At 41.4% G+C, this 19,058-nt stretch overlaps 2 protein-coding genes and 1 long non-coding RNA gene across 5 annotated transcripts in view; 1 reads left to right on the top strand and 2 right to left on the bottom strand.

Moving 5' to 3' along the window:
- Positions 1-765: 765 nt before the first annotated feature.
- Positions 766-4,999, bottom strand: LOC149316094 (uncharacterized). The gene is made up of 3 exons (XR_016280438.1): positions 4,903-4,999; positions 1,827-1,918; positions 766-848 (listed from the first exon to the last, which is right to left on the bottom strand). It is a non-coding gene; the product is annotated as an uncharacterized LOC149316094 (long non-coding RNA).
- LHFPL5 (LHFPL tetraspan subfamily member 5) lies at positions 1,092-11,360 on the top strand. The gene is made up of 3 exons (XM_089514791.1): positions 1,092-1,768; positions 10,038-10,274; positions 10,906-11,360. Exons 1-3 carry the CDS (start codon positions 1,357-1,359, stop codon positions 10,920-10,922), a joined length of 666 nt encoding a protein of 221 aa, XP_089370917.1. The 5' UTR covers positions 1,092-1,356; the 3' UTR covers positions 10,923-11,360.
- A 1,400-nt stretch (positions 11,361-12,760) lies between these two features.
- Positions 12,761-19,058, bottom strand: part of SRPK1 (SRSF protein kinase 1) — a 38,583-nt gene continuing 32,285 nt past the window's right edge. For all 3 annotated transcript variants that reach the window (XM_089514789.1, XM_089514788.1, XM_089514790.1), the window contains 2 exons: positions 16,606-16,698; positions 12,761-15,520 (listed from right to left, as the gene is read on the bottom strand). In XM_089514789.1, coding sequence (XP_089370915.1) covers positions 15,336-15,520; positions 16,606-16,698 — 278 coding nt within the window. In that variant the 3' untranslated portion in view covers positions 12,761-15,335. The remainder of the gene's footprint in view (positions 15,521-16,605; positions 16,699-19,058) is intronic.

The raw sequence follows: 19,058 nt of genomic DNA, 5'->3' as shown, positions 1-19,058 counted from the left end.
GTGTCATCTCTTTTTAGATTGTAAGCTTGAGGGCAGGGAACCGTCTAATTAAAAATAATAATTGTAAGCCACTCTGATAGCCTTTCGGGCTGAAGGGAGGGATATAAGTACTCTAATAAATAAAATAAATGCAATGGACAATAAAATGGTCCTGGGTGCCTTGTATAAAATGGAAAAAAATCAAGCTTTGCTTTTCAGGATTTATATTTAAATTGGCAGATATTTCAAGCCGTGGATCCTCAAATCTGTGGATAAAGACGTAGATATCAAGGGCCCACTGTATTATTAGTAGAATTCAAAGATATAGCCATGTTAGAGCCCTCCCTCCATGGGCTGGCCCATCTCCATCAAGTCTAGCTTCAAGAAGAAGACTGTATTTTTATTTTTATGTATTTTACTTATGTATTTTTACTGCTGTAACCTGCTCGGATTCCTTGTGATTGGGCGGGCTATGAATAAATCATTTATTGTTGTTGTTGTTATTATTATTATTATTATGTCAGAGAGAGTGGCTTTTGGTGGAAGCCACTACACCAAATGCATCTGAAGAAGTAGACTGAAGTCTACAAAAGCTCATAATGCCAATTTCTTTCTTTCAGTTAGTATCAAAGGTGATACAAGATCTTTTTATGTATTATTATTATTACAGCATACATTACATTATCAAACATACATTAATTGTCTTTAGATTTAAAACCTTTTTCCCCCCTGATAAAACCCATCTTCGTATACAGTATTTTCTTCCCAACTGTATGCTGCTGCTGCTGCTGCTGCTGCTGCTGCTGCTGCTTTAGTCCTTTGCCTTCTTCCCTGGGTGGCTGTGTTTTGGCTGGGCGCTGTCCGTGGTGCTGAAGGAAAGGCCAGAGGAAGGAAAAGAGGCATAAGCAACAGCATTGAGCCGTTCCTCCCTGATCTGATCCCACCAGTGGCAGAAGCAGGGCTGGTTGCGGGGTGGGTTAGACCACCTGAAAGGGAGGAGGAGTATAGTTGGAAGCTGCCTGGGAAGCGTCACATCTAAGAAGAAAAGAAGAGGAGGAGCAACAGCAGAGTAAAGCACCCTTCAGGCTCCAGCAGCCTCTTCCTGGGCTGATCAAGAAAGAAGAGCACCAGGATCTGAACTCAGTGCCTGGGACTTCGAGGACAGAGGCTGCCTCTGCCAGGAAGGGCAATCAAAGCCTGCCGCTCCCAAGGACAGGGAGCCTGAAGCTCCCCATTTGCCCCTTCCCATTGCTTTTTTCTGGCAAAAAATAGCAAAGAAGCCCTTCTTTTGACTCTCCAACCCTGACCCTCCATTTCTGATCCTCTGACCATCTCTTTTCCTAAAAGAGACCACCCACTCCAACCACAGGCATCACCATGGCCAAGATGCTGCCAGCCCAAGAGGCAGCCAAAATCTACCACACCAACTACGTGAGGAACGCCAGGGCCATGGGAGTCCTGTGGGCACTCTTCACCCTCTGCTTTGCTGTCATCATGACGGTGACTTTCATCCAGCCCTACTGGATCGGGGACAGCATTGACACACCACAGGCTGGCTATTTCGGTCTTTATTCCTATTGCATTGGCAATGCCCTAACAGGTGAACTCATCTGCAAAGGCAGCCCACTGGACTTTGGCACCATCCCTTCCAGTGCCTTCAAAACTGCCATGTTTTTTGTGGGCATCTCTACCTTCCTCATCATTGGTTGCATCCTCTGCTTCAGCCTCTTCTTCTTCTGCAACGCAGCCACTGTGTACAAGGTGTGCGCTTGGATGCAGCTGGCAGCATGTAAGTTGGGCACAGGGAACCTGGGTGGCAAGGGGGGGTACCCATCCCTATATCTCACCTGTGTGCTAATATCTTCAGACCTTGGGATATCATGTTCAGAGGAAACATAACTCCTTGCCAAATTCCTCCAAAATGTTCTGTGAAGGCCACCTGTATAAAAAGAAAGCACATCTGCTAGGAGCCATTTAGATGAAAAGGGGATTGTCATCTGCAAAACCATGTTGTGTGTCATTAACTTTTCTGCTGAGACTCCCAATACATAGTGCTAAAACAAAGATGCTACAACAAGGTTTCAGTATAAATACGTTCACTAAAGATTTTCTAGACCCATTTGGATGAATACATTCGTTCTGAAAACTTGATTCTCAGTTGCTCTCAGTAATATTTTCATAAAATCACAGAATGATAGAGCTGGAAGGTATGCCCAACAAGTGAAGGAATCCATCACTAAAATACTCGAAGAGATGATCATCTAACCTCTGTTTAAAAACCTCCTGTGAAGGAGAGTGGAGTGAAGATTTTTCTAACAAGTTTACTAGTACTAAATATTTGTTGCATACATATAACATGTTGGACTAGTTAACACGGTGGAGTGGGGCTGGGAGATCTGGTTCTAGTCCCCACTGAGCAATGAAATTCACTGTGTGCCCTTGGGTCCCCCTCTTTCGCTCTCAGCTTGACCTGCATCATGGTTTTGTTATATTGTTAAAGTAGTGGGGGGAAAAAATCTAGGTATGCTGTCTTAAGGTCAATGAAAGAAAGAGGAAAATCAGTCAGTTCATGCTGCAGAAACAACTCCCCATCTCAAGAAGGGGTGGGTAATTGTGATCCTCCAGATATGACTGGACTGTAAATCCCATGATTTCTCACTCTTGCTTTGCTGGTTAGAGCTGCTGGGCATTGCCATTCAGCAACATCTGGAGGACTATAGCTGCTTAACTTATCTCTGTTGGAATAGGGCCCTGGAGACTAGGCTTTGGATCCCTGTTCATCTGTGGAAATCCACTGGGTGACCTGGGGCAAGTCACATTTCTCACTCTTAGAGGAAGGCATATGGGAAACTCCCTCTGAACAAATCTTGCCATGTAAACCCTGTGATAAGCTCACCTTAGATTCTCCATAGGTTGGAAGCAATGTGAAAGCACACAACAACAACAAAATAAGAACATTAAACTGCATTAGCAGTATTACCATTCTGTTCTGGATTAGCAGGACATTTTCACACCATTTCCAAAGACAGGCTCATGGACAACACAATTCATTTGTATCTTACTGCAGTACTGGTAACAGGAAAGTGACCTTCATTTAACTTGATGGCGGCAAACAATCTCAGGATTTTAAAGGCTGGCTGCACAGGATACGCACAACACTTTATTAATACATACCAGCTGACATCTATTTGCTGTCCACTCACACAGATGCTGACATTTTATTTCATTTACCTAGTTACTCCATTGTTTTCCTGTAACAAAGTTCTTTGGGCAACTTGCAATGAACAAAGATAAAAAAACAAACTGAATATAAAATGAAGCATGAAACAAAACAGTCAAAAACAATGTAAAAAGCTCTGCTAGATGTCCACTGTTTCTTCTCATCTAGCATCTTGATCCCCACAGTAGCCAAGGAATGCTTCTGGGAAACCCATAAGCAGGACATGTTGGTTTGGGGAAAACAGATTTGGTAGAAATTTTTATTGTTTGTTTGTTTGCTTTAAAAATGAGAGTGTATACAACTAGAGCAGTTTGAGGCAACAGAGAAGCTTTTTAATTTTTTGTAAAGGAGGAAAACTGAGCAAGGTATCTATGTTCTAATAAGAATGGTGAGCTGGATATAATCAAAGCAATGCTTTGCAATACAAAGTAGAACAGGCTTCTTAAGACTTTAAAAGCAGAGAGAAACAAAAATGTAAAAGTAATGGGGAACACTAAAAGAGTGTCAACTTCATTTGGATAATGTGAGTAACAGAATTCTGGAAAGAATTATGAAATTTAAAGATCAATTTTGTTCACATTCATAATAAGATTTCTCTAGATTGTGCAAGCAGGAACAACTGAAAAATAGTCTCTGTCCTTTCACTTTCAGATACTCAATTCTGTCAAGTAATTTCAGTGTGTTTACTCTAAGTATGACTGATTATTTATTTGTTGTTTTTATTAATATCAGAAGAAGAACTGAGGAAAAACAAAAAGGGAAGAAAAATGGAACTGAATATCTTTAAGTTTAAGAATATTGGAGACTACAAAACCAGGCAGGTTAATGGAAAGTATAGGCATTATACTGAACAGTGTGTAAATCTGAAGAACAGCCACAAGGAAAGGCAGAGAGTTAGAGCTTAATAGCATACGGTCACATTCACTTTTGCAGTTGCAACTGGGTTACCTTCTCCTTCTTAAAAGAGTAAAGGAGCTGAAGTATTTAATTCATATGACGATGAACGTTCTAGTTCTGTATAAAATGCACACCCAGACATCTAATCCGTATAAAAAGTATATTCAAATTGTGTTAGATTACAACTTTCCAACCTGCCAGGGATCGCCTGCTTAATCCAGTGTGTATGTGATTAACAAGACTGATTGTCTGATTAAATCCTGACAGTAATGGCAATGTCTGGGATATGGAATGATAAGCATTCTGTGTGGTTGCTATCCACCCCAAAAGTCCTGGGGGATCTGTGTGATTCCACCATGCAAACATGCTGAAATGCAATAAAGACATGTAAACCCTTTTGAAATATTCATGCCAAGGAGAAATGGCATTTTCTTGTTACATTATCTGCAGAGATCACTTTCAGCAGATCGAAATACATTGGGTCAAGTCACTGGCAGAATAAATTAAAACTAACAACACTGTGTCAGGGTCATTGCTGGCATTTTAAATAAGCAGTCGGGGGAGCAATAGCATTAAGGAAAGCTCTAATTCCAACTTGGCCCAAAGCATAAATAGCTTAAGAATAAGAAGCTTGGAAAAGACCTCCAAATAGCTCACAGTGGCCAAATACAGGAGAAATATAAGAACACAGATAACTAGCATGTGTAAGGATGTGCATGCTCCTTTATTATAAGCCAACATAAAGAAGCCACAGTTTGATTTTGAGCACAGAATTCAGCATCCTGGGAAATGCAATATTCACTCACATAAGTTCTCAGTAGTGGGTAGCTGTTGGAAGGTAGGAATTGGAGGCAGAATTCCAGGGACCCACTTAGTAGAATGTGCAGTGGTCCTTCCCCATCAATTTCAAAGGAACTGAAAAAACAAGCACTATCATCTCCAGGGGTGTGAGGGTGGGGGACACAGAGAGACTAGTCTAAACTTACTTGATTGTCCTTCTTAGGCTCCTGGCTTTTGGAAGGTGGTGAAAGCTCTGGAGTCAAAAGAACAAAAAACAACTCCTCCCCAAACTCTGATTTATAGAAATTAAACAAGTTTGATCCCTCCATGGACACCCCTTGAAGCACAGCCACCCACTCCTAAGAGCAATGAAATGGGTGGCATTGACCCCATAAATAAGAATTCTACCCCCACAAATGAATTTTTCTTTCAGACCCCCAGTTTCTAGCACTGCAAAGAGTGATACATCAAAAATGATTAACACCTACAAGGCTTATATTCATGGTGTTTGCATTCCCTTGGTAAGTTTGCCTGCCCCTTTTCTTTGGATGTCTGCTCTGTGTTTCTAAATGCTTGACTGATGTTTTAAGTTACTGCAGTGCTATAAATTTGTGGACTAAAGGGAAATTTCAGGGGAGGCAGATTTTTTAATTGGGGGACTATGAGAGCATTGCCCTCCTCCCAATAACTACCCATCTACTCCTCCCAGTGCTGTATCATACAAATTGCATTTGAAACCCTCCTCTGAATCAAAAGCAGCCCAACATGTAATGCCCAGAGGTTCCCTGGGCATACAGCATTAGAACTGGCTGAACTGTTTTTGACTTTTGACTGTAATGCCTGAACACTCTCCATTAGGGATCCTGCAAGCCCTTCTCAGCCAGTGGAGACAACTCACAAAGGTTCTCAACACCTGTTTTCTCTTCCTTACACCAGAAGTCCAATTTATACCTGTTCTCTTTTCACTTTCAAGTCTCATAGGGAGACTGGAAATGGCAGGCAGTGGAATTTCCATTGTCTGCTGTCTAGGAAACACAGAGAGGAGTCAGATTATACCATCCCTCCTCCTGTTTCACTTTAGCCAATTTGCCTCTCTGATGAAACAATGGATTTATCTCATTAAGATAAAAGGGTTTGGATAGGGCTGAGAAGCTGCCTTTCTCTTACCTCTACATCAAGGCAAAATAAGGTGGTGCACAGTAGCTCCCTTGTAGTTTACTGACAAAATGGGATGGGTGAGACACAGAATAATATCCTTTCTCAGATCCTGGTCAGAAGGGTGGAATCACACAAACATGTAGTTGTTGAAATAATAATCTTCTGCTTACTTATCTTCTTTTGTCATAGATCTCTCTCACTCTCACTCTCTGTGTATAGATGTAGACAGACACACAGTCATATTCACTGGATTATTTAAAGACCGAAGTGAGTTGAACAAGAATGAGTAGTCCCTGGCATGATCAGGAGCACTTTGCTCATCTCTTTTCAGCCTACTATAAATGAGCATAGTAATAGTAGTCACGCTATTAGCCTGTACCAGGCCTAGAAATATTGCTGCCTGAGCCGGAGGGCAAGAGGGCACCTCCACTCTCCTTAGACCACAACAGGACTAGCAGATAACCAGCATTGCCAATTTCTGGGGAATTCCCCAGAATCCAAGGAATTTAATTAATGTCTTTCCAGGGATTTTGACTGAATATTTGGTAAAACATTCCGAGGAATATCTTCGAGACTTGTTGGCAACACTGCAGATAACCATTACATCAATACTGGGGGTGGGGAGGGTAGAGCCCTCTGTCATATCTGAGGCAGCAACTCTCTGGGCTGGGGACCCAGGACAGGTTGTGTCACACACAGAACTCTACTCTCTTACAAAGGAAATTAGCCAGGTTAGCATCCCCACGTTCCATCATGTGCTGTCTAGGACAGACACCTCACTCTGCTTTATGGTAGAGCTATCCCTTTGATATGCAATCATAGGTGGGGTAAACTATTCCATAGTGACACAGAAGCCCCATGGGACAAATAAAATTGAAGAGATAATGTCCCCCCTAATGTGACCAAGTTACTTCACAGATCTTCATACACTGATCATGAAAGTCTGGATAAGCAATTGTAAGGGTATTTCGTTGAACATCTTTACAGAGTTCTATTTCTATGATGTAACTGGTGGTGTAGGGTGCTTGCAATGGGTGGATTATGCATGCTTACACGCATCTCATCCCGATTTCAGCCCTACAAATGCTGCAAACAAGTGCCTGAAACTGGCTAAAATTACCTGTGAATGACTCAAGACAACGAGTGATAGGTACCCAGAAGAGTGCTTTGTTGTCTCATGGGTCTTAGTAAGTATCTGACTTTGGTTCAGTGTTGATATACCAATGAACAGTGGCCAGAAACAATGAGACCTACTATTTCATGCAAGGGAATCCTTTCAACTGATCATAACAAGTATTATACAGAAACAGTGAAACACTTCAAGTGGCATGCATCTTAACAAGATTGGCTTTCATAAGACAGGCTGAACACCTTAAATGAACTCGTTCCATGGCAACTTCTGAGCTGAACTGTTTTCTTGATCAACAACAACAACAACACTTATTTATAATGCCCTTTCCACCAAAAGGTGGAACATCAAACATATATAATCAAACATGGATGATAAAACATAACACTATAAAATGCTAAAATACTAAAATAATATACTAATATACTAAAAACAAACTGAACATAGCATAGCATTTGTATCAATATAACATCTGTAATACTGAATTGTATCCTGAGGTCTCCTAATCAGTTTTCAAAGAGCTGTTGGGAAAAGCTGAGCGAAACTACAGTTGGCCCTCCACATTTGTGGCTCTAGCAATCTGTAGGTTTCTCTGCCAGATATTGACCACAGAGTTGTGCTGGAGAACCTTAGATGTTCCTAGAGAAAACACTTTTCTAGGCATTTGTAGGTCCTCCAGCATAATTCTATGATCAGTGTCTGGCAGATGCTGACCACAGAGTTGTATTGGAGAACCTGGAGATTCCTAGAGAGATGTTCTCTTAGGTAAAAACACCAGTGTTTTTTTTTTTATTTGCCATTTTCCCACATTCACAGGCATCCTTCACCCTTAACGCTAGTGAATGCAGAGGGGCTTCTGTATATTATATTGCCTTGCTTATCCTGGACCTCTCCACATATACTGGACCACAACTCCTATTGTCCTTAGCCAACATGGCATACTAAGTGGGGATGATGAGTTACCACCTCCCAAAGCCAAGTACCTGAAACATCTGGGTTAGCTTTTCCTTTGAGGGGGACAAAGATCTGGGCTTGGGTGAGGTTGGGGAAAGGATTCCTTGAGCCACAGCTTTTGAAGAATATTGCCTTCACTAATTCTACCCAGTATTTTTCAAAGAAAAGAAGCGGCAGTGCTGCTGATTCCTACCAAAGCACCAACAAGCTACTTGCTAGTTCATCTTATCTCACCTCCATACATTATGTAGTTCTTTGTGTCTCTTGTTTTATCCAATAGTGATCTCTTCTCCCTCCAATTGTTTCAGCCAGTATAGATGGGCATCTATCGCTATTGCTATCTGCTACAGTGTTCTCCTCTTTGGGCCTGGAGCATGAATGAGTTGCTGCTTTGAGGCATAACTGCAGGATGACTGATAGAAGAGTGTGTGTTTGAAGACAATAGATAAGAAAAGACTTGGGAGACAAGTGATTGAGTCCATCACAATCAAAATCATGATAATCAAACACCATACATTATTCCATCAAATAATAAGTCATTTTGAAGAGACTTCTCTGTTTAGATGAATTGATCTGTCCCTCTTCGAGGGAAAAAATGATATATTCATGGCTCGATGTATGACACAGCTACCATTGTATTTTCTAAGATGGAAAGAAGAAACATTTATGCCTTTTATGAAACTGTCTGGCATCATTATAGCGAACCATATGACTCTGCACCTTACCAGTTTTGTGCCTTAATCTCATGCATAAGTGACCTTTCATACTAGAAGGCAGGATTGATATATCATTGCATTGTAGCCTCTTTAGGTTAGTACATGGAGACTTCAGATCTCTCTGCAATATCTGAAATAGCAATCTCAACTATTATTGTAGCACAGTTCAGCTGCACCAGCAACTGTCACCAGAAAATAGGGAGGATTTGACATGTCTCCACATACCGTGGATTTCTGTTGTCACTTTGTTCTTATAGCATAGTACATAAAGCTCTTTCATCACGTGGAGAGCAGCTTTCATGTCTCTAAATACAATCTGTGCTAAAATAGCAGAAGTTGTCTCAAGGAAAGTCATTTTAGCATTGTATGCAAGACCTTATACTATAATATTTATATTAGAATTGTAGGGTGTTGCCATAGAAACAAATGTCACAGAATCATATCTAGCAAGAAAACATCCCAACAAGCTTCTCTAAAAGCAACAACCATCTTAATTTATAACAAAACAAGAGTAAGCAGGATACATGTATACTTTGGGTAACAGGCCAAATAATACAAAGCAAGAACCATGTTGAAAGTAAGGTGCATATCTTATGGTTTAGCTACCTTCTATCTCTCCCAGATACATTGTATTGAGCTGTAATTACTCAGCGGTGAAGGAAAGGCTTGCCTTTGAAAATGGTTTGCAGGGCTAAAACGTTGACTTTCAAATTGGGGTTGCCCAAATCCAAGCCATCATCAATTGACCAAAGCTAAAAACGTGATTTTTGAAAACACATGATCTGAATGGCAACAATTTTCAAGTCAGAATGCAAAAGGTGCAAGATGGTGTTGGACAGGTGGGCAATCTGCATTAAGGAACCTTGCCTTCTGTCAAAGATGATCAGAAACTGGAAATGTGTGGGCTTTGGACTACAGCTGCCAGAATTAGGACTAGTTACAACCCAAGTAACATTTCCAAATTCTGATGGTGTAATAGGGTAAATTGATTGCTTGGCTTTGCCTGTCCCTCTCAATGTGATATATCTTCTCCATACCTCCACTCACCCCTTTTTTCCCTGGGAGCCTCTCTGGCACATTCTCAGAACTGGAAATTACATTCACATACCTTCAGCATAAGTGATCCTGAATTGACATCTGCCCTGAATGAGACTCACATACAGGCCACTGGCATACCGTAACACCTCTCCCCTCCCCACTTCAGGTGCAGGTTTGGCAATAGGTTGCCTGCTCTACCCCGATGGCTGGGACTCCCCTGAGGTGAAACGGATGTGTGGAGAGAAGACAGACAAGTACACACTGGGAGTGTGCACAGTGCGCTGGGCATACATCCTCTGCATCATTGGGATCCTTGATGCTCTCATCCTCTCCTTCTTGGCCTTTGTGCTTGGCAACCGGCAAGACAATCTCCTTCCATCTGACTTCCAAGTGGAAAATAAGGGTAAGCTGACCTTTCACAGAATAGACAAATGCCTGGTTCCCCTTGAAGTCCCCGACATCACACAGTGTGGTATAGTGGTTTCAATGTTACACTGGGATTTTGGAGAACTAGATTCCACTCTCCACTGAACCATAAAACTCAGGGGATAACCTAGGGTCATTCACTCTCTCAGCCTGACTAGATAACCTAGGGCCATTCATTCTCTCAGCCTGTCACGATCAATTGTGTAAACGAAGTGCAATGTTTTGAGGTCACTGGAGGAAATGCGGATGTAAGTGTACATGAAAATTAGCAATATTAGATGTATTAAGAACAGCCAAGGCTACAGATGATTAGGGAATGATTGACAAGGCATTGCTGTTAGCCACAGAATTATATGGAAGCCAGCAAATGTCCAGAGATTTCAAGTTCTGGTTATGAGCACAGCTAATTATAAATGGTACTATTACAGCAATGGCAACCTCTGTAAGTTTAGAATTTATAGGTTGCTGGGAGAGCATGCCACACATCCCGACTTGCTGCCTCCTGAGATGCTTATGCTTTGTGGCTGTGCAATGAGCATTGATAGTAAACAATAGGAGGGGAGATACCTATTTTTGGATTATCCTTGTAATGTTCTTTTGTCTTGCAGAAGAAGGAAATGAATGATGATGAAGAATGGAGCGGTCTTAAGCCTTTGACTGAAATGGGCATATTTGCTTCCAGCTTTGAGACAACTCAAGAGGGCTATTTTGATACCCATGAGTGCCAAGCACCAGGCATAACCCATACCATGGATTTTTAAATGTTATCCATTCTGCAGGGCAAAAAGAGACATCTAGAAGGAGTTTTGAAGGAGTGGGGTGACAGGAAAGAGACTCTTGCAAAATCACCTCCTTATTACTGGAACACCTACAGCTACTTCATACTGCCCAAAAACAGAGCTGGCACTAGCACCTGGAGTCCCTAGGTAGCTGCTTAAACACCAGAACCCTGGCAGGGGCCTCCACTAAGTATCTCTTTAATTCTGCCGTCTTAATACCTAAACATGGAAACTGGCCACCTGGTGCTGCCTTGAAGCATTATTGCCCTCCAGTATCAGATAAGCCCAACAGGACCCATTGGTGTGTTGTTGGTGTTGGGGTTTTTTTTTGGGGGGGGGGGGGCGAACCTGGACACCAGAGCAAGTTTTCTTAGAACAAGATATTCTAATGAAGAAATCAAATTCATCGGGTTTTTTAAAAAGTGATGCATTCAGCCAGTAGTCAATGCAGACCTGCGAGATAGTAAGCAGCATATAGAAAATTATCTGATATATTTTGCTGGCACTTTTCACAGAAAAAAAAACCCTTACAGAATTGATCTGGCAAAACAAACTACTTTTGAAATCACCTTTATTTTGGCTTATCCTAAATAATGGGAAGTGCAGAGTGCAGTTGCTTGCCATGCTTTCTGGATTTTGTCTTTTATTCTGTTCTTATACTCAAGTGTCTCCTATTTAAGTTTCCCACAATTCAGAGACTAACTCCATTGCACATAAACATTGTGAATTCTATAGCAAATATGAGCAATACTGGTCTCCAAGAACAATGGTTCTATAACCAGGCTTCAGACTATAACTAAAAAAAGGCAGCATTTTCTTTGCTTCCTCTTACCCAAATGTACTCTTCTGGTCATCTCAACAGCTTTCAGAGTTCAGTTTACACAAAGGAATGATATTACATGCTAGTAGATTGTAGTGTAACTTTCCAACAGACTTTGCCCACTATAGAATGACTAAACTGAAGCTGTCATATTCTGGCCATATCATGAGAAGACATGACTCACTAGAAAAGACAATAATGCTTGGAAAGCTGGAGGACATTTAGAAAAGAGGAAGACTGCATTCCAGACACATAGACTCTGTCAAGGAAACCATTGCCCTGAGCCTGCAAGACCTGAGCAGGGTTGTTGTTAAGATTACTTGGAGGACTTGCATTCATCGGATTTCCATAAATCAAAGTCAGTTTGATGGCAGTTAACAACAACAATAAATAACAAATTGTTCCAGATTTGGTAAAGTGTGTAACAGTATTCCAATTCCAGCCCAGTCCAAACTCAAATGTTGAGTGACCAGGACATAGCACATCTACTATGCATCTGAGTATTCAAAGGTTCTCTTTGTAATTTAGTGTCAGATCTTCATTTTAAGACAAGTGTTACACCAAGATGAATAAATGTGTGATGATAAAGTACTAGTTCAATGATTATAAGGGTTAATTCAACCTAACAACAGAAACAATTTGCTGAACAGAGCAGTAGTCGAACTTCCTTATCTTCTACTTTAATGCTATGGCTACATCACCATATTACTCACATCCCTAAAGTACAATTATAATAGCATGCTTGAAGGGTGGGGGGTAATATGATGTAGCCATAGCATTAAAATAGAAAGGATGGAAGTTACACACTGTCTCATACATACTGTACAAATGTGATGAACACAGACAGCATATTGAAAGTACCTGTATATTATTTAATAATCTCTTTATTGTACTGCACTTACAAAGAAAAAAAGACAATGCGCCCAATAGAAAGAATAAAAATGTATTTGTTTTTCCTTCAGGTTTTAGGTCAACAAAACAAGTACAAATTGATTAGTGAGCACTTTATGGCAATTTGGAAGTAGAGTGAATCTGATAGCCACAAAATACAAAGGCAATCCTGACAAGTCACCATTTGTACTATGCCAGTATGTCTCTTTTAGTACAAAAGACATAGCAACAGCTCATATTCTATGGAGCAGAACCTGTATTAGATCCAAAAGATACATTTTGCACCATTCAGGTAGCCAAGATGGTTGTGTTGACACTGGAAATTCATGTCTCCCTGCCGACAAGTTTTCAGTTAAGAGAAAGTATTATTATACATTCTAGTCCCATCTTAAAATCTTTTTTAGACAGGCACAGAAGTGCTTTTGGAAGGTAAGGGAGATACTCCAGATAACAGGAATATAATTTAAAAACTTAATGTGTTCCTTTTCATCTTAAGGTTATGCACAGAGAACCTTACTTAACATCTCTTAAATGGTCATACAGCACAGATTCCACTTAACCCCCTGTCAGGCATCATATGATAGCATGGCCAATTTAGAACACGAAGGAGATATGGTAGTTCCATTTTAATTTTAAAAATCAAAAATAAAACTGTGCCACATATTTGTGTATGAGAAATATGGAGAGTAGACATTGAGAAAAGTGTTTCATTGCTGGCAGCTTTTGTCTTACACGGTGCCTGAAAATCTGAATCTTCCAGGGGTTTCCAGGCCTGGAAATTTTAATTACCTCAAAAGCCTATTTGGTCCATGGTCAAGAAAGGCTGTTGAACTTCCCAACTTCCTGAAACCTAACATTAGAGCAGGGAGCAGGGGATCTTCTGACAACCTCTTGAAGCTCAAGAGATAATCACTGTAAAACTAGTACTACATAATTTTTCTGATATAATAAGAAAGTTTAGGTGGGCAAGTCATGGCTAACTCACCTTTTATAGGAATTTAATAGCTAATGTGTTTGGTTGACCTACCAAATTTTTAACAATTCTGGAAAAGTGAATTTAACCCTTTATCTCTGGGTAAGAAAAATAACATTATTTCTCCTGATGTTAATACATAAGAAAAAAAATCTTTCCAGAAAGATCATTTCTAGTCCAACACTTTGAACAAATTGACAGGCTACATACCATTAAATCCTTTAACATCTGGAAATGCAGTGGGAAAGTATGGGCACAGAGAATGGCTAGAAAGACAACCTAATCAACTAATACCACATTTCCTTGAGTAACGAAAGAATAAGGATATATCCTATTTTTTTCCTGAAAACTGCTCTCTCCTAAATGTCCAATTTTACACAAGGCCCATATAATAGCACTGATGGCATAAGGCAGACCCACATGACAAAGTGGCTAGTCCCATCCTTGACAATACTTCTGTTTTTGTAACCCGGTTTGAATTGGAGAAATATATGCATTTTTCATGCAGCTCCTAGGCCACAGTACAAAGTTGGCAGACCACATTTTTGCCTAGGGTTTTAATGTTGGGCAGGTTTGGCACAGAACCGGGCAAGTGGGTTACCCTCCTGCAGCCAACAAATGCATAGATCCATAATTTTTAGTAGAACAGCAACTCCTATCAGTCCTAGTTAGCATAGCTAACAGTGAGGTGGGATCATGGAGTTGCAATCCCTCATCTAAAGGACTGCACATTCCTCACCTCTGTTGCAGAGACTGTTCCTTTTACCACTTCCCATTGCTTTGTGAAACTACTCAAGTACACCCAATTGAGTTTTGGAGAGCAGCTTATTTCACTGGGCTCGGTAAATCATCTGAACAATGAGGGAACAAAAATAGTGCATATATATATATATATATATATATATATATGCGCATATTTCATACAGGCATTTTCAAAAGGTTCCATGGCTAAAACTAGATAAAAGTATGTTTGAAAAGAATAATAAGAAAAAAAAATACACAAGCAGCTGAACAGACACCTAAGGAATGAGTTGAGTTCAGTGCTCCACATGGAGCTACCACCTTGGTGCCATCTGCCATTTCTCCTCTTACTGTCAGCAACTGGATGTGCACTAAGAAAATGACTCCCGGAGTCAGTGAGCTAAAGAGGGATTCACAGCTCTTCACATCCCCCTTGGGATGACTGCAATATAGTTAAAGGGAGTGTGTTCCAATGAAGATTTCCCCACACTTCAAAGGGTAAGGTACTTGAGTAAGGAAGAGAGTCAGAGGAAAGAGGGCGTAATTTCACATTCCCATAAAAACTCTTTGGCAAACTCCAATCACAGCAAAACATATGGACGCCCACTGGCTGACAACAGTCCCTACTGAGTCAAGTACACAAACTCACATGAACAGTTAGATTTATCTAAAATCTCAAAAGTCCTCAAGGAGAAGCTTCGCTCTGAAAATCAACAAGGAAAAAAAATGACTTGGGAGAAGAGGGAAGGGGCAGCTGGGACATTTATGTCTGTATATATATATATATTATGCTGTAAACCCAGTTAGAGGGCCCTGGTGCCAGGCTTGAAGCATCTAGGAGTTTAGCCAGGGATGCCTGAGACACTGAGCCGCTGTAGCTCTCTTCTCAGGATTCAGCTCCAGCATAGGTATTAAGAAGTCTGTGAACGCAGCTGCCTCATCTTGGGACCAGTCATATTTCTCCACCAAAACTTCAAAAAGGCCCCATGGCTTCAGTTTGGTGATGTGCTTCAGATCACCTAAGAACAATGACAAGAAATGTTAACAAGGTATCTTTAACATACACATCATGGTGAACCGACCCAGATGGCAAGACTCAAGTGCCATCTAAAACAGTGTTGTGGAATAATCATTTGCTCTTCCAATAATAATTTGCTCTTCCGAATTTTACACGAGATAGTTCTACAGGGATTTTATGGAGCAGTGAGAGTAGGCAATACTACGTCAGTTTGGCACACCACTACATCAGCACTTTGAGTCACAGCAAGATTGTTCTAGCACTATGTATGCAGATGCCAAAACAATAAAGCAAGAGCAAACCATACTGAGTCCCATGTCTGGAGGAAAGCAGGGCATAAATTAAATACATAAAGAAACTCTGTTAGCCTATGGGATCACATGTTTTAGGATGGTTTGGGTAGGCAACCTAGTGTCCTTGACTGGCAGGATCCTGCCCACACTTCCTATCACTCTGTGGGTTGTATCTGACATCCAGCACAATATCAAGGACACTGCCCTCTTACTAGCATTAAGTTTGGGAGAAGGGCTTAATTTAATTTCTGTTGTGCAAAATATAGTACAACACACAAGAACTGTAATCCTTTTTCCAATCTGAGAAGTACAATACAAATGCAAGAGTGCTCCCCAAACTCTCTCCCTATTATATGCTCAGGTGTGAAGCTGGGGCTTTTCATATTCCCCATGAGCATATTTGTAGTCCTTTGCTGTTAGAGAATGAACAAGATGTTGACATAAATGGTTCACAAGCTTCTGAAGCTTACATGCTATTTTTTCTTAGCATGAGTGAAAATTTAAAAATCCACATCTTTACAACTCTTGATTACAAAAGTCCTAGCTCCATATTTGACATTCACATTTTACCTCCTTAAATTCCTTAGAGCTTTAGAAATTAAAGCAAGTGTGACTGTTGCCCAACAACAGGTAACATGTTTTGCCATGCCTCAAGTCAATTTGTTAACTAAGTAGACAACTTGCTGTTAAAAAACAAATTAAAACCAAGTGTGAATACTGAATATTTTAGTCATGCCCAGAATGGAACTCGCATCTTTTTATACCTACAAATTTTTTATTCTTTCCACCTTACCTTTTTTGGTGAAAAACTCCTTGGAATATTTTCCAGCCATAATGAGTTTGCGAGGTATTTTCCCCAGAAGTTCTATGATTAATGCAATGTGGTCTATGGTCCCCAGGAGAAAAAAAAAAAGGGGGGGGGGACAAAAGCATAAGAATTAATTCATATTTACTTTCTTTGGACATGGAAGCTGCTGCTCTACAAGAACAATGCTAAAGTTACATGGCTGAGATGTCTTAGTTCTGGCCTGTTGCAGGCTGCTGGTATATAATGCAGCTATGTTCCTGTGGCTTCAGCCCAGATGGCTAAAACAAATTGTTTCAATTTCTTGTATTCTACCGTTTAGAACTGAGTATTAGTGATCAGCTGAATAGTTTCTAAGTCACTTTTTTTTAAAATAAACACATGAGTAGTGCCTTCTTTATCCTCTACATTTAGCAGTCATGTGCAAAATACAGCCACATAGTTTAGTGTACTTAAGTCTACTTAAGTGCTGGTTATGACCGATAAAGTCCTACACGGCTTAGGTCCAGACTATTTGAAAGACCGTATCTCCCCGTATGAACCACCTAGAGCCCTAAGATCTTCAGGAGAAGGCTTTCTCTCGGTCCCACCACCACCCCAGGCTCGCCTGGTGAGGACCCGAGAGAGCACCTTCTCGGTGGCTGCTCCTTCCCTGTGGAACTCCCTTCCACGGGAGACTAGGCCCCCTAATTGCTGGCCTTTCGTAGGCAGGCAAAGACATTTTTGTTTAAACAGGCCTTTTGAGATCTGGCAGGCTTGGTTTTATTGGGAGATGAAAGGGTTGGACTTGGACTGTTTAATTTTAACTCTGTATGTTTTAAAATTTTATATTTGTAATCTTTATATTTTTATGATTTTAATTGTAAAATTTTAACTGGTATGTTTTATACATGTTTGCCACCTTGGGTTCCATTTTGGGAGAAAGGCAGGATATAAAATAAATAAATAAATAAATAAATAAATAAATAAATAAATAACAAATAAGTCTTCTAAAATCCATAGATTTAAGCACATTCAATTTTGCCTTGGAATGTGCCTGTATTTTTCAAAATTAGGAGCACAAATAGAGTATCCTTAACCAGAAATCTGAAATGCTCCAAAATCTGAACGTGAATGCTGATGTGATGCTTCAAGGCTTCAATGTTAGAATATTTTGATTTTGTAATACTGTACATGGAGTGCAAGGCTGGAGAGAGACACAAGGCTGGGAAGAAACACATGGATCTGTAAAATGGCAAGAATCCAAACACAGTGCATGGCATGAATCCATGTCTCCCCCAGTTAACAAATCCTTGCACCTCTCTCCAGGCTTGTGTCTAACTCTAGCCTTGCAAATGCAACGTAAGTTTGTACTACACTACCTGTATTCCAAAATAATAATAATAAAAAACCCAATTCCAAAATATTCAGGTCCCAAGCATTTTGCACAAGAGACACTCAACTTTATCTAAGCAAGAATCAGTCCATGTCAGTTTTGCTCATTTTTACCTGTTAGTCTTTTTCAACGTTCATCTGCAATTATGAAATCTCAAGACAACCAGCTATGTATTTTGATCTATTTAAACTATTAGGTTTTGTGTCACAATACTAAGAAAAGTATGTGGAGTCTTGACCTTATCATGAGGTGTACAGATCCTGTCATATCATACAGAAAAATAAATTTAACTCCATCATCCCCCTATCCACTAGACCAAGGGTAGGCAACCTTTTTGAGCCTGGGGCTGGGTTGCTGTCCCTCAGACAACTGGGGGGCCGAAGCCGGGGGGGGAGCTTCCACCCTCCGGGGGTGGGGCCGTGTGCCGGGGGTGGAGTTTCCACCCACCGGGGGCGGAGCCACATGTCGGGGGCAGAGCTTCCACCCTCCAGGGACCAGGAGGAGGCCTCCAGTGCTGAAGGCCCTCGGCAGCTTTTTTGTTGGCCTCTGACGGGGCCCGAGGCCCCATCAGAGGCTGGCAAAAAAGTCCTAGAGGCCCGCTGCTGCCGCCGGGGCCCTCCAACAGGGCTCTGGAGATCACACCGGGCCTCCTAGAGGCCCGCTGCCGCCGCCGGAGCCCTTTTGGAGGGCCCGGTGATCACAACGGGCCTCCTAGTGGCCCGCTGCCGCCACCAGATCCCTGTTGGAGGGCCCTGGCAATTTCAACGGGCCTCCTAGAGACCCGCTGCCGCTGCTGGGGCCCTCCAACAGGGCTCCGGCGATCGCACTGGGCCTCCTAGAGGCCCGCTGCTGCCGCCAGGGCCCTCCATCAGGGCTCCGGAGATCGCACTGGGCCTCCTAGAGGCTCGCCACCATTTTGTTTTTTAAAATGGCGGTGAAGTCTCGCGTGGCCTTTCCTGTCGTGCCCCGCAACGGGAAAGGTCATGCGAGACTTCGGCTGCCATTTTAAAAAACAAAATGGCGCCCGGAGCGGCGCAGAAGCGGGGCGGCAATCGGCAGCAGGACC

Source organism: Sceloporus occidentalis, unplaced genomic scaffold (genome assembly GCF_023333645.1).
Source record: "Sceloporus occidentalis isolate IW3139 unplaced genomic scaffold, rSceOcc1.0.p SCAF_3, whole genome shotgun sequence".
NCBI classification, from domain to species: domain Eukaryota; kingdom Metazoa; phylum Chordata; class Lepidosauria; order Squamata; family Phrynosomatidae; genus Sceloporus; species Sceloporus occidentalis.
The sequence above is the reverse complement of the archived record's forward strand: the minus strand, read 5'-3'. Positions and strand labels throughout refer to the sequence as shown.

Coding starts and splice junctions, on each gene's coding strand:
- LHFPL5 (XM_089514791.1), top strand. CDS start 1,357: ATGGCCAAGATGCTGCCAGCCCAAGAGGCAGCCAAAATCTACCACACC. Junction 1,769..10,037: donor TTGGATGCAGCTGGCAGCAT/GTAAGTTGGGCA, acceptor TCCCCACTTCAG/GTGCAGGTTTGGCAATAGGT.